The following is a 12669-nucleotide window of genomic DNA, read 5'->3' as shown; positions in this document are numbered from 1 at the left end:
TCACTGACTTGGGGTCTCGGTGTTCATAAGCTCTCCAGCAGGTTGTGTGCATTCAAAACGGAGAGGCAGTTTCTGAGCGCTTCTTGAACTCTAGGGCTAGTTCTGAAAGTTACTACCTGCAAGGATTTTTAGTGTTATATATATATCTTTTAATGCAACCTTGCTTTTCCTTTTCTTTCTACTCTATTTCATTGAACTTTAGTAGACTTGGGAAAGTTACGAAAATGAGACCGCATATTTGGTTGTGACGTAACGTTGGATTATGACTCATCTCTCAGGGAAGATGGATTTGGAATTCTACTGTGAAAGAAAAATAGTTGGCCACCTTGTGTGCTATGAAGTAGAGTCTTTTTTTTTTTTAAGATTTTATTTATTTACTTATTTGAGAGAGAGTGAGTGAGAGAGCACAGGCAGGGGGAGGGGCAGAGGGAGAGGGAGAAGCAGACCCCCTGCTGAGCAGGGAGCCTGATGTGGGGCTGGATCCCAGGACCCTAAGGTCATCACTTGAGCCAAAGGCAGACGCTTAACCAGCTGAGCCCCCTGGCCTCCCTGAATCGTGAGCTTTTTAAGGGGCTGTGTTTGTATTCTTTTTAATACTTAGGACAGTGCCTTGTGGAGAATGAGCTTAAGGTGACCAGATGAGCGAATGGAATTGGCAAGATCATTTCAGTTTAGGCAATGTATTTGGTCTCTGAATGAATTGTTGGAAGTTAAGAGGGTGCAGCTCGCTGCCTCCCCGGCCTTCCTGGGGTCCTTGTGTTGGAGAATGTGCCTAAGGACCCGACATCCCAATGGGAAGGGAAGAGCTTGGTTACAGGGGAGACTAGTCCTGAAGGAGCTGCAGCCGAGAGATCCGCGGCAGGCCTGCCTCCCCACTCGGTTGTAACTACGCACAGACACCCACGGGCTCAGTCAGAAGCAGGAGGTAGTGACGCGTGGGGTCCTCCTGTTAGAACAAGAGGACGCAGCAGCTTTTCAAAGACAGAGACCTGGGTGGAGCCTGCTTCCCAGGCTTGTAGGGGAAAGTACCTCCACCTGCCAAACACTTGCAGAAGGGTGTCCTGTTCTCAAGCCAGAGGAGCCTACTCCCTCCTTCCTCGAAGGAGGATGAATTCAGATACAGAGAGAAAAGCAAAAGCTTCCTCTTAACATTCCCTGAGGGAAGAATAAAAATATTAATTACTTGATCAAAAGAATTTTTTTAAAGGTTCTTGTGATATTTGGAAATCAGGGATATAGGCGTTACAGAGCTGGCTCGCTAGGTCTGTGAATGTTTCAGTGATCTAAATGGTTTTATGGGACAGCTCCAGGGTCATGACAGTTCCGAAGGATAAATCAGAACATGTGTTTAGGCAACTGTAACACATAGTTTTCTTGTGCTCTGTAAACAACATTTCGTTTTTCTTTACTAATTTTAAAATAAAATAGCTGTCATTTGTGACATAACTAGCCTGCCGGAGTCCGTTACTAGAACATACAATTTAGTTACTAAATTAGTTCCTGCAATCCTAGTGTAAGTTGCACGGGGCCTCAGTGGATATAGCTTCGTATGCATTTAACATCCAGCGTGGTTTTGCCCTCCCTCCACTGTCTTATTGAATAACCTTTATCAGGTCAATCGAACACTTTGACATCTCAGTTTCTCTGGATGAAAAGTGGGTATAATAATGTCTATCTTCACCTACTTCATCAGGTTGCCCTTGAAAGTCATAAGAAATGTGGGAAAAAATAGTCATATACATACATATGTGTAGATTAATAGTTTTTAAAAGCTGTATCAGCACTAGGAAGGAGGAAGAAAAGGACCTCGTATTCATTGAAGGCCAACAATGTACCTAGTGACCTGCTTAGGTACCTCATGTATATAATTTTACTTAAGCTACATGGTGCTGTGAATTAGGCATTATTATCCAGGAGCGAGAAAATGAAATGTAGAGGGTTAAGCTGCTTTCTCAAGAGCAGCAAGTTATGAACCCTAAATTAAAACCCTCGTTTAGGGTCACCTGGGTGGCTCAGCGGTTTGGCACCTGCCTTCAGCCGAGGGCGTGACCCCGGGGTCCTGGGATCGAGTCCCCCCATCGGGTTCCCTGTAGGGAGCCTGCTTCTCCCTCGGCCTGTGTCTCTGCCTCTCTCTGGGTGTCTCTCATGAATAAATGAATAAAATCTTTTTAAAAATTTAAAAAAAAAAACCCTAGTTTATGTGATTCCACGCCTTCAGTTTACCAAGTACTTTTCACGTATAAGACACTGTACTATATATATATATATATGCATATCCCTGTATGGCTTTACTGAATATTTAATAAATAGCCTAGTCCAATGACTAGAATAGCTAAGAAACAGTAATTTTAAAAATTTGGTTCAATTCAGTTTTGGTAGCAGATTTAATTATCCTAAATGGACTGCCTTTAGTTTTTCTCTGAACCTATAGCATATGGGAATATGGTGTTTTCTAAATTGTCTTTTATTTCTCTCTCTTGTTTTAGGTGCTTTTAAGCCCTGTGAATATTTACTGGGAAGTTGGATGATCCGTCTTACTGTGTGGTTCATTTTCTTGGTCGCATTGTCTTTCAACCTGCTTGTCATTATAACCACATTTGCCTCTTGTTCATCTCTGCCTTCCTCCAAATTGTTCATAGGCCTGATTTCTGTATCCAACTTATTCATGGGAGCTTACACCGGCATCTTAACTTTTCTGGATGCCGTGTCCTGGGGCAGGTTTGCTGAATTTGGCATTTGGTGGGAGATCGGCAGTGGGTGCAGAATAGCGGGGTTCCTTGCTATTTTCTCCTCAGAAAGTGCCATATTTCTATTGATGTTGGCAGCTGTGGAAAGAAGCTTATCTGTCAAAGATATGATGAAAAATGGGAAAAGCAATCATCTGAAACAGTTCCGGATTGCTGCCCTTTTTGCTTTTCTGGGAGCTGCAGCGGCAGGCTGTTTTCCACTTTTCCATAGAGGGGAATACTCTGCATCACCCCTGTGCTTGCCATTCCCCACAGGAGAAACGCCCTCGTTAGGATTTACTGTAACCTTAGTGCTATTAAACTCGTTAGCATTTTTATTAATGGCCATTATCTACACAAAACTTTACTGCAACCTGGAAAAAGAGGACCTTTCAGAGAACTCGCATTCTAGCATGATTAAGCATGTCGCCTGGCTCATCTTCACCAATTGCATCTTTTTCTGCCCCGTTGCGTTTTTCTCATTTGCGCCGTTGATCACTGCAATCTCCATCAGCCCTGAAATAATGAAGTCTGTTACGCTGATATTTTTCCCGTTGCCCGCTTGCCTGAACCCAGTCCTCTATGTTTTCTTCAACCCAAAGTTTAAAGAAGACTGGAAGTTACTGAAGCGACACATCACCAAGAAAAGCGGCTCGGTGTCAGTCTCCATCAGTAGCCAAGCAGGCTGTGTGGACCAGGATTTCTACTATGACTGTGGCATGTACTCGCATTTGCAGGGTAACCTGACTGTGTGTGACTGCTGTGAATCCTTTCTTTTGACAAAGCCAGTGTCCTGCAAACACTTAATAAAATCACACAGCTGTCCTGCGTTGGCCGTGGGTTCTTGCCAAAGACCAGACAGCTATTGGTCTGACTGTGGCACGCAATCGGCCCACTCCGATTATGCGGATGAAGAAGACTCCTTCGTCTCCGACAGTTCTGACCAGGTGCAGGCCTGTGGACGAGCCTGCTTCTATCAGAGTCGAGGATTCCCTTTGGTGCGCTATGCTTACAATCTACCACGAGTTAAAGACTGAACTGATGTGTCTGTAACTGTTTCCCCCCCCATGAACCAAAATCCCAGCATTTATAGACTGAACCCTAGTCTCATCTTTCATCTGGGAAGCACTTCTGTGATCACTGCCTGGTGTGTCACTTAGAAGGAGGAGAGGGTGGCAGTTTATTTCTTAAACCAGACGTTTTCGAAGAACAAGTGCCTAAACTGTCAATCGATGAAAAAAAAAAAATGCAATGTCCAAGCAATGTGTGGTCTCTTTGGAACCAATTTGTAACTTGAAAAGATTTTGTGTGTATCGTAGCAATATAACATTAGGCTTTCCTGATCCATAAGGAGCAAATTGATACCTATCTCTGAATTAAGCACAAGATGAAGAACAGCTGTTAATATTTTTTTAAGAATATTTTAAAATGTGATTTTATGTAACTAAGAAAAAAATCCTGCTCATTTTACCTAATGTTGCATTATTAATCTCAGGACAACTTACTGCAGGGCCAAAAAAAAGGGATTGTCTCCCAGGTAGAGCTGTGAGAGTAGAGGAATAGGCATCGTCACCTTATTGCATTTTCTGGTCCCATCTTTGACATAATAGAATCATAAATTTTGTTTGACTTATAAACCTAAAACCTGGAGATGTTTTTAAAACAATATTAACAACTGTTAGATTCTTAAAGAATAGCTCAACTTTTGTTTTCAGTCATTACACATTTCTTTGGTGAGATCACAGTGATTTTTTTTCCTCTATGTCTTGTGACCACACTAGAAAAAAGTAAAGGACTAATTGTTGTGTGGGTTTGGTAGAGATTTGGATAAGCTACTAACTAATATGGGATTTCAGTAGTATCTGAGGGATTTGATGGCTCCGTGGGATGTTCTCATGAATAAACATTTCTTAATGTCATTGGCTGTACCAACATCTTCCAATTTTGTTGGTATGTTGTCTACGTAGAGTGTGAACTACACAGAAGGTAAACAGTGGTAAATTATTGTATCAGTTTGGAAGAAATTGGGAGTAATTATGACGCAAAGCACTTATAATTATTTCTTAGTGAGCTGGATTCTCCGGAACCTGTGCTATTACAAGGTAGCTTCCATATAGTTTTTCCTTACTGTGATTTAAATACAGAAGAGCCTATGCAACAGTTCAGATGCTGTGTTCTTGCGAGACAAAACAAATGTTTTATTAAAGAAAAAAATGAATAAGCTTAGGCCTGTGTCTTCAGCAATTAGAATTTTTACTTGATTCTTATCTACGGACTTTTGACATGTCGCTATGTGGAGTCTTAAAGTCATAAATGTTCAGTATGTTTTTTGAACAATATGCTAAATCGATAGCAAACCCACTGCCATATTAGTTATTCAGGATATACTAAAAGACATTAAGCTAGATTGCAGTTTAATAATTAAACTGTATATACTGTGCATATAATGAATTTTTATCTTATGTAAATTATTTTTAGAACACAAGTTGGGAAATGTGGCTTCTGTTCATTTCGTTTAATTAAAGCTACCTCCTAAACTATAGTGGCTGCCAGTAGCAGAATGTTAAATTGTGGTTTATATACTTTTTTGCATTGTAAATAGTCTTGGTTGTACATTGTCCGTGTAATAAAAACAGAATCTTTGTATATCAAAATCATGTAGTTTGTATAAAATGCGGGAGGGATTTATTTACAGTGTGTTGTAATTTTGTAAGGCCAACTATTCACAAGTTTTTAAAGTTGCTATCATGTTTGTATATTTACACATCTGATAAATATTAAATCATAACTTGGTAAAAAAAATGTAACTAAAGGTTTTTCTTTCTCCAAAAGTCAAGTCACATAAAACTTTGCATTCATTTAAAATATAGAATAGCAGATACGTAAACTATGTGGTAAATTGTGCTGTAGACGTAGTGGGAGATACACTATGATACGCAGTGTTTTGAATTACTGAAGTTCTAGAAATCTGGCAATCTGTTTTGCCTTAATGTGTAACGAGGTATGATCATGAATCTGCTTAACGTTAAAGTAAGCAAATTAAAACATTTTTTGAGTGAAGAGTATTAGAAGAAATGTTTGAAGAACACTTTGCTGAAATTTAGAGATAAGTCTGAACCCTACACATGGAAAACAAATTGTGAAATTTAAGAGAACAGATCTTTATTGAAAAGCAAGTGATTGGACGGAGGGAGGAGGGGGCTGACTGGCTCAGTAGGCGGTGCGTGCCACTCTCGATCTCAGGGTCTTGGGTCTGAGCCCCACATTGGGTGTAGAGATTACTTAGAAATAAAATCTTAAAAACAACAACAATAAATGATTGGGGCTCCCGGCTGGCTTAGTGGGTGGAGTGTGCGACTGGCGATCTTGGGTTGTAAGTTCCAGCCCCATGTTGAATGTAGCAATTACCTAAAAATAAATAATAGATAGGGGATCCCTGGGTGGCACAGCGGTTTGGCGCCTGCCTTCGGCCCAGGGCGCGATCCTGGGGACCCAGGATCGAATCCCACGTCGGGCTCCCGGTGCATGGAGCCTGCTTCTCCCTCTGCCTGTGTCTCTGCCTCTCTCTCTCTCTCTCTCTCTCTGTGACTATCATAAAATAAAAATAATAATAATAATAAATCTTTAAAAAAATCCTCTTTTAAAAAATAAATAATAGATAAAAGCAAACAATTTAAAATCCCACTTGTTACCAAATGTAGTCAGTTGCCCAAATGCTTAGATCTAAATATTCACAATCATGAAGCCCTTGTTTTACAGATGAGAAAATAGGCAGCTTGATGAAATTTAAGTGAATACCTAAGTCACACACAACAAATTAGAAACCAAATCAGCACCCAGTGCCTCTTAATTTGAGACCTAGCTTTTTGGTTTCGTTCATTTGTTTTAAACTTAAGTATATGTCTGGAATTCCCATAACAAAAAGGAGAATAGTATAATTACTCCTCCCATCCCTTCGGCCTTCAGCCCAGGTACCCATCACCCAAATGTGGCAATTATCAACAGCACAGGGTAAGTCTTGTTTCAACTCCACCCCATTCACTAGCTCCTTCTAATTCGTATGCCCCCTTGGATTAGTATTATTTTTTAAAGATTTACTTATTTATTTGGGGGGGGGGGCAGTTTTAAGCAGGGTCCCTGCTGAGCACAAAGCCAGACACAGGCCCGGGCCCAGACCTTTGAAACCATGACCTGAGCCGAAACTGAGATTTGACGCCCCACCCACCGCGCTACTCAGGGGACACATGCCCCTTGAATTATTTTGAAGTGGACCTAAGACATGTTTCATCTGTAAATATTTCAATATGTCCAGGGACAAATTTTTAAGTTGCTTAATATATTGCTACAAGGCTAACGGTGTTATTTTTGTAACAAAGTCAGGGATTTTTAAGCCAAAGTTACTCTATACAAGGTTTTACAAAGCTAGCAAAAAATATAAATTCATCTCAAATATATACTGTCAAAGTAAAAAAAAAAAATGAGTAGTGAGAAGTTACTAAATTAATATCCACAAACTTAAGGGGAGAGGCCTCCTTTTAAGCTTATTTATACGTTTATATATAATTCTACCAAACTTGAGGGGCGCCTGGGTGGCTCAGTTTGTAAAGTGTCTGCCTTTAGCTCGGGTCATGATCTCAGGGTCCTGGGATCCAGCCCCCCTACCTCGGCTCAGCGGGGAGTCTGTTGTCCCTCTCCTCAAGCCCCCCACCCTCGTACTGTCTCTCAAATAAACAAAAGAAGAAATTTTTAAAAAAAATTCTACCCAACTTGATTATGGCCTCGGCGTCTCAGCAATGACAAGGCCCTGCAAGAAGGGAGACCGTGGGACTCCATCGTGTTCCAGCAGCAGCACCAGGCCCATGCACTGCTGCGTGGGGAGTCCCAGTGCTGCCACAGCTAGTGCAGGGCTTGGTCATCACGAGGATGCTGAGGCATCAAGGAGAGGACATCCTTTGTTTTGTGAGACATTTTGAGGAGGCAGAGAGGTGCACGACCTCTTAGCTTCCTACACCAAGAGGGTGAGAAGTGCAAGTTTGGGAGTTTAAACGACCCAATTTATCATTTACTGTTTTCTCGGTCACGTCCTGTGCCAGAAACTTTGGCTTTCCTAAGTCCTGACTCACTGCTTTGCAACAGGGGAAGAACCTGCCTCCCAGTCCTATTATCGCATTAATTCTCACAGCTTCTGAACACTTGTTTAAGGAGACCCAGTGAGTAAGAGGAAAATCACTGGTTCGAATCCTGGTCCTTTATTATTATTTTTTTTTATTTTTATTTTTATTTTATTGTATTTATTTTTTCCAGGTCCTTTTTTAAACTAGGACTTGTGCTCCTTCCTATTTTGCTTCGGGCCTGTCTTTGGGAAGAGCCCACGTTAAGTTTCCTATGAAGCCCTGGAGGGGCCCTTGGCCTTTCGATGCTGTTACTGATTCCGGGAAGGTTCTCCCAAGCGGTTTTAGCCAGATTTGCCAAAACCGAGTAACTGGGGGAGAGAATGTGACCCACGAAGGCATTTCATTTCTTCATCAATTTTATCACTCGGTGAAACTGGTCCAATTTCCTCCCGTTTTCATTTTGTCGTGATTGCCGATCTTCACCAAATTAAGGGCGCACCGAGACCGTGTCAGCCACGTGCTGCTCCACAGCGCTGCGGGCCGCTGCGCCTCCCGCGCATCTCGTCGTCCTGCGTCCTGTTCTGCGGGTGTAGACGGCAGCCGGGGCTTCGCAAGGCGGGTCAGCCGCGGGGGCTGGGCGCGACCCCCGCCTGCGTCCGCGCCGCTCCGGGCCCCGGGAGCGCGCATTCGGGCTGCGCAGAAGCCGCAGTTCGGGCGCTGGAGGAAGGCACCGGCTTCGTCGTCCGCCGCCTCCTCCCGCCTGCCTGCGTGCCTGGCCCAGGACCTGGGGGCACACGCTCCTCCCGAGGCCCCCCCGGGGTCACACAGTACTGCGGCTGCGCCCCCGTGCGGGGGGCGGGCACGGTGCGGGAGGCGGGCAGGTGCGGGAGGCGGGCACGTGCGGGAGGCGGGCAGGTGTGGGGGGCGGGCACTGTGCACACGGTGCGGGGGGGCGGGCACGGTGCGGGGGGCGGGGACGTGCGGGGGGGCGGGCACGTGCGGGAGGCGGGCAGGTGCGGGGGGGGGGTGGGCACGTGCGGGAGGCGGGCACGTGCGGGGGGGGCGGGCAGGTGCGGGAGGCGGGCAGGGTCGCCGGCGGGGCGGCCGCTCCCGCAGCTGCAGGGCCCCTTGGCCGCAGAGCCCAGGGCGCACTCGGGCCGTCACCCTGCGGGGCCGCGCAGCAGCGGAAGCCCGTCCCCCACGTGCACCCCGGGTGCCCGGCGCAGCGCGGGGAAAGTCGGGCGGCGCGGTGGAGCGAGGCGGGGGCCGAGGGACCCGCCGCCCGCCGCCCGCCGCCGCCCCACAAAGCCCCGCGGCCCGCACGCGTCGCCATGGCAGCGCGCCCCGCCCCCTGACGCCGGCCGGCGCGCGGAGCCTGCTGGGAGCGCCCGCCCGCCGCCCCGCCGGCCTGGAGGTGGCGGCCCCGATGTGGGCGGCCGGACGCTGGGGGCCTGGCTCGCCGCCTCCGTCCTCCCGCGCCGCGGCCGTGCTGGGGGCGGGCGGCGGGGGGCAGGGCCCGCCGAGCCGCAGCGACTCCACGCTGTCGCTCCTGTCGCCCCTCGGCCACCAGAGCTGCCCGCTGGACTCGGACGACGGCGACGCGGAGGATGGGGCCGGCGCGGAGGCGGAGGCGGGGGTGCAGGTGGAGCTGGAGGTGGAGGTGGCCGCCCTGCGAGGCCTGCGGTTCCGCGGGAGCGCCAGGTAACCGCCCGGCTGCGGCCTCCGCGTGCTCCCACCCCCCTACCCCGCCCCGGGCACCTCGGGCACCTGCGAGCATCTGCGGGCACCTGTGGGCCTCCTCGTGCACCCCGACCCGGGCGCCTCGGGCACCTGCGGGCGTCTGCGGGCACCTGCGTGCACCCCGCCCCCCGGGCACCTGCGGGCCACCGCGTGCGCTCGGTCCCCGGGCACCTCGGGCACCTGTGGGCACCTGTGGGCCTCCGCGTGCGCCCCGCCCCCGGGCACCTCGGGCACCTCTGTGCACCCTGCGCCCAGGTACCTGCGGGTGCCTGCTGCTCCTGGCCCCGGGCTGCCCCCAACACGTGGCTGGTTCTAGCAGGGCCGGGCCTAGCAGTGAGGCCTGCTGACCCTGCCCCCTCTCCTCCCCGCGCTCCATGCCCGGGCCTGGGTACAGAGACGTGAGAACCAGGGCTGCCCCTGCGGGAGTGGCTTTCGGAGCGGGGCCTGGTAAGGTAGGTCCCTAGTGCCCGGGACTCCTTCGCCACGTCCGGAAGGCATCCGCGCAGTGCCGGGTTTCTGACTGTCCCGCGGTGCAAGGCACAGGACAGGAGACCACAGACGTACGGAGCGCAGAGCCCGGGCTGCGTGTGCAAGCAGCAACATAGCGCCTCCGGTGCCAAGCGTTCCTACCCGGAGCGAGTGGCCAGAGCCATGTGAAGCGACTCAGCGACAGCAGGGAGCCTCTTAACAGTGAAAAGTAAAAGTAGGTCCCTTGATGGGAATGGAGGTCGGTAGGGGTAACCACGCAAGCCACCGGCCGGACTTGTTGTAGCAACAGCAACAGGCCTCTGATCAGCCTGGTAGGAGAGCTCGATGATGGGGCTGCGGGACTCCATTTTCATGTGGGTCTTCACAGGCATTCTTCAGGATCAAGTTGGTCCCAAAGATTCTTAGAATTATTTTAAGGCTTTGGAACATACCTCCTGAGCCCGACCAACAGGACTGAGCAGCCTGGACCCTGCTGAGCTATCAGTCCCTGGCACGATGGCTGTCAAAACCACAGCTCAGCCGCCGAGACCTTGCATGAGCTTCCAGGAGCCAAAGCCCTAACCAGACAGAGCTCAGGAGAAGAGCCAAACAGATTTCTGGTCTCACTGTCTGTCGCCCAGTAAGCTGGTGGCATCCCAGGGCTCAGGCTGCCTTCCTCACCACTGCCTTATCCCGGGTCATCCGCCGTGAATCCAAGGGAACAGGTAGGATGCAGCCCGGAAAGAGTGAAGGAGTGACCGGCCTTCTGTGCAGCGAGTGCAGATGCCTGGGTCCTTCCTGCTCCTGGAGAACAGATACATGCAGCCGTTGTCTCCAGGTGCTTCACGAAACCTAGCATTTCCTTGCAGGGAAGATCCACATTCACAGAATTTCCTCAGTGGCCCTCCCTTCCTCTCACCTTTAGTTGGCGCCCTGGACGGTTGGGGCATGATGAGAGGAGGCGGCCAGCGGCCTCGGCTGCAGTCCTAGTCCCAGTCCCCGGTGGTGAGCGTGCTCTCCGGGGACCGGGAATACATGCAGAGCCGTGTGGGACTTTACGCCTTCTGTGCGCTCTTCATCTGCCACAAAGACAGACGCAGGCAGGCATCAGGGGCTCATGGTGATGTGAGCTCCGGGTGTTTGAGGTGCACATAGAGCCATGCTGAGAGGATGCATGGACCTTCAGGTGTGTCGGAAAGGACGGAGACGAAGCTCACCGTTGACTTCAGAGGGGATGACAAGTATTTTCCTAGAGTCTTTTATAATATGCCTTGGGCCTTCTGTTTATTCAGCTCTCTCCTGGTTTTTATATCACTGTATCCATTAGGAAGACCGTGCTTTAATAAGTATCTTAGTCATAAAAAGCTGCTTATCAAGCCTCTCTTGATTATGGCTAGAGCTGTAGTGTATATGCTATACGTTTGGTTGTGTATATGTTGTCATTTGTTAAAAATGTTAAGGAGTCTAATATTTAAAATGTCGTTTTTTAGGGATGCCTGGGTGGCTCAGCCGGTTAAGCTTCTGCCTTCGGCTCAGTTCATGATCTCAGGGTCCTGGGATTGAGCCCCGAATCGAGCCACTTTCTCCCTCTTCTTCTGCCAGCTGGTCCCCCTGCTTGCACTCTCTTTAATTCTGTCAAATAAATATATGAAATCTTTTTTTAAATTTTTAAATGTCATTTTCTAAAGATTTTGTTTATTTATTAGAGAGGGAGAGAGGAGGGGCAGAGAGAGAGGGAGAAACAACTCCCAGCTGAGCAGGGAGCCCAAAGCCGGGCTTGATCCCAGGACCTCGAGATCATGACCTGAGCAGGAGGCAGACACTTAACCAACTGAGCCGCTCAGGTGCCCCTAAAAGGTCATTTGAAAAAAAAAAAAAAACATAAAACACTTACGTTCTTTCAACAAATATTTTTTAGGAGGTTAATATATTCTAGGCCCTAAGCTAGGCTCTTGAAATAAAAAAATGAGTTAAAACATGCTTTCTGTTTGTACAGATTCAAAGCCTATGGCAGAGATGAACAAACTATGGAAAGACTGAGGCACTTAGTCCAGATTTTTTTTGCAGAGTTTTACTGTGAGGCAATAAAGATTAATGCCTGAGTTGAATCTGGAAGGGAGAATAGCAATTAGCCATCGTCCTCCTCCTCCTACTAAATGACGTGTGTCAGATGCTTACTAAGTGCCCAGAATCCCTCTGCGTACTTTAGCGTAGATTGTCTTGTGCAGTACTGCCTGTGAGGTAGCCTCCGCTGCTACACCATTATTACAGGTGACAACAGAGGCCCAACTAGGTTTAGAAATGGACTTAGCCAGGAGGAAGCATGTAAGGATTTACCCTGAATGTTTTACTCCCAAACCTAAGTTCTCGCACGGATACATAAGGAGGTCGAAGCAGTTCAGTTTTAGACAAAGCTGCGGAGGGCATGGCCCTTCATCAGTCTGCTTAAGTTCAACAAAACTGAAATAGTCCAGATCAGCCAGTGGCATAGGAAGAAGCCGGGAAAATAGGCAGCAGCTAATTCGTGGGTGTCAGGCCGTGGGGTTTAGGCTTCATCTTGTGGGCAGAGGAGCCACAGAAGAACTTTGAGGTAGAGTGACATGATAGAAGGATGCATTTAA

At 48.2% G+C, this 12669-nt stretch overlaps 2 protein-coding genes across 2 annotated transcripts in view; both read left to right on the top strand.

Moving 5' to 3' along the window:
* LGR4 (leucine rich repeat containing G protein-coupled receptor 4) overlaps positions 1-5528 on the top strand; it is a 100358-nt gene extending 94830 nt beyond the window's left edge. The window contains exon 18 of the mRNA XM_025459813.3: positions 2487-5528. Within this exon, the coding sequence (XP_025315598.1) occupies positions 2487-3763 (1277 nt within the window). The 3' untranslated portion in view covers positions 3764-5528. The remainder of the gene's footprint in view (positions 1-2486) is intronic.
* CCDC34 (coiled-coil domain containing 34) overlaps positions 4763-12669 on the top strand; it is a 90956-nt gene continuing 83049 nt past the window's right edge. Inside the window, exons 1-3 of the mRNA XM_035703898.2 lie at positions 4763-4828; positions 7863-7936; positions 8333-9541. Coding sequence (XP_035559791.2) covers positions 4763-4828; positions 7863-7936; positions 8333-9541 — 1349 coding nt within the window. The remainder of the gene's footprint in view (positions 4829-7862; positions 7937-8332; positions 9542-12669) is intronic.

This window comes from Canis lupus, chromosome 21 (assembly GCF_003254725.2).
Source record: "Canis lupus dingo isolate Sandy chromosome 21, ASM325472v2, whole genome shotgun sequence".
NCBI lineage: Eukaryota > Metazoa > Chordata > Mammalia > Carnivora > Canidae > Canis > Canis lupus.
Note: the sequence above shows the minus strand (reverse complement) of the source record. Positions and strands in the feature narration are given on the sequence as shown.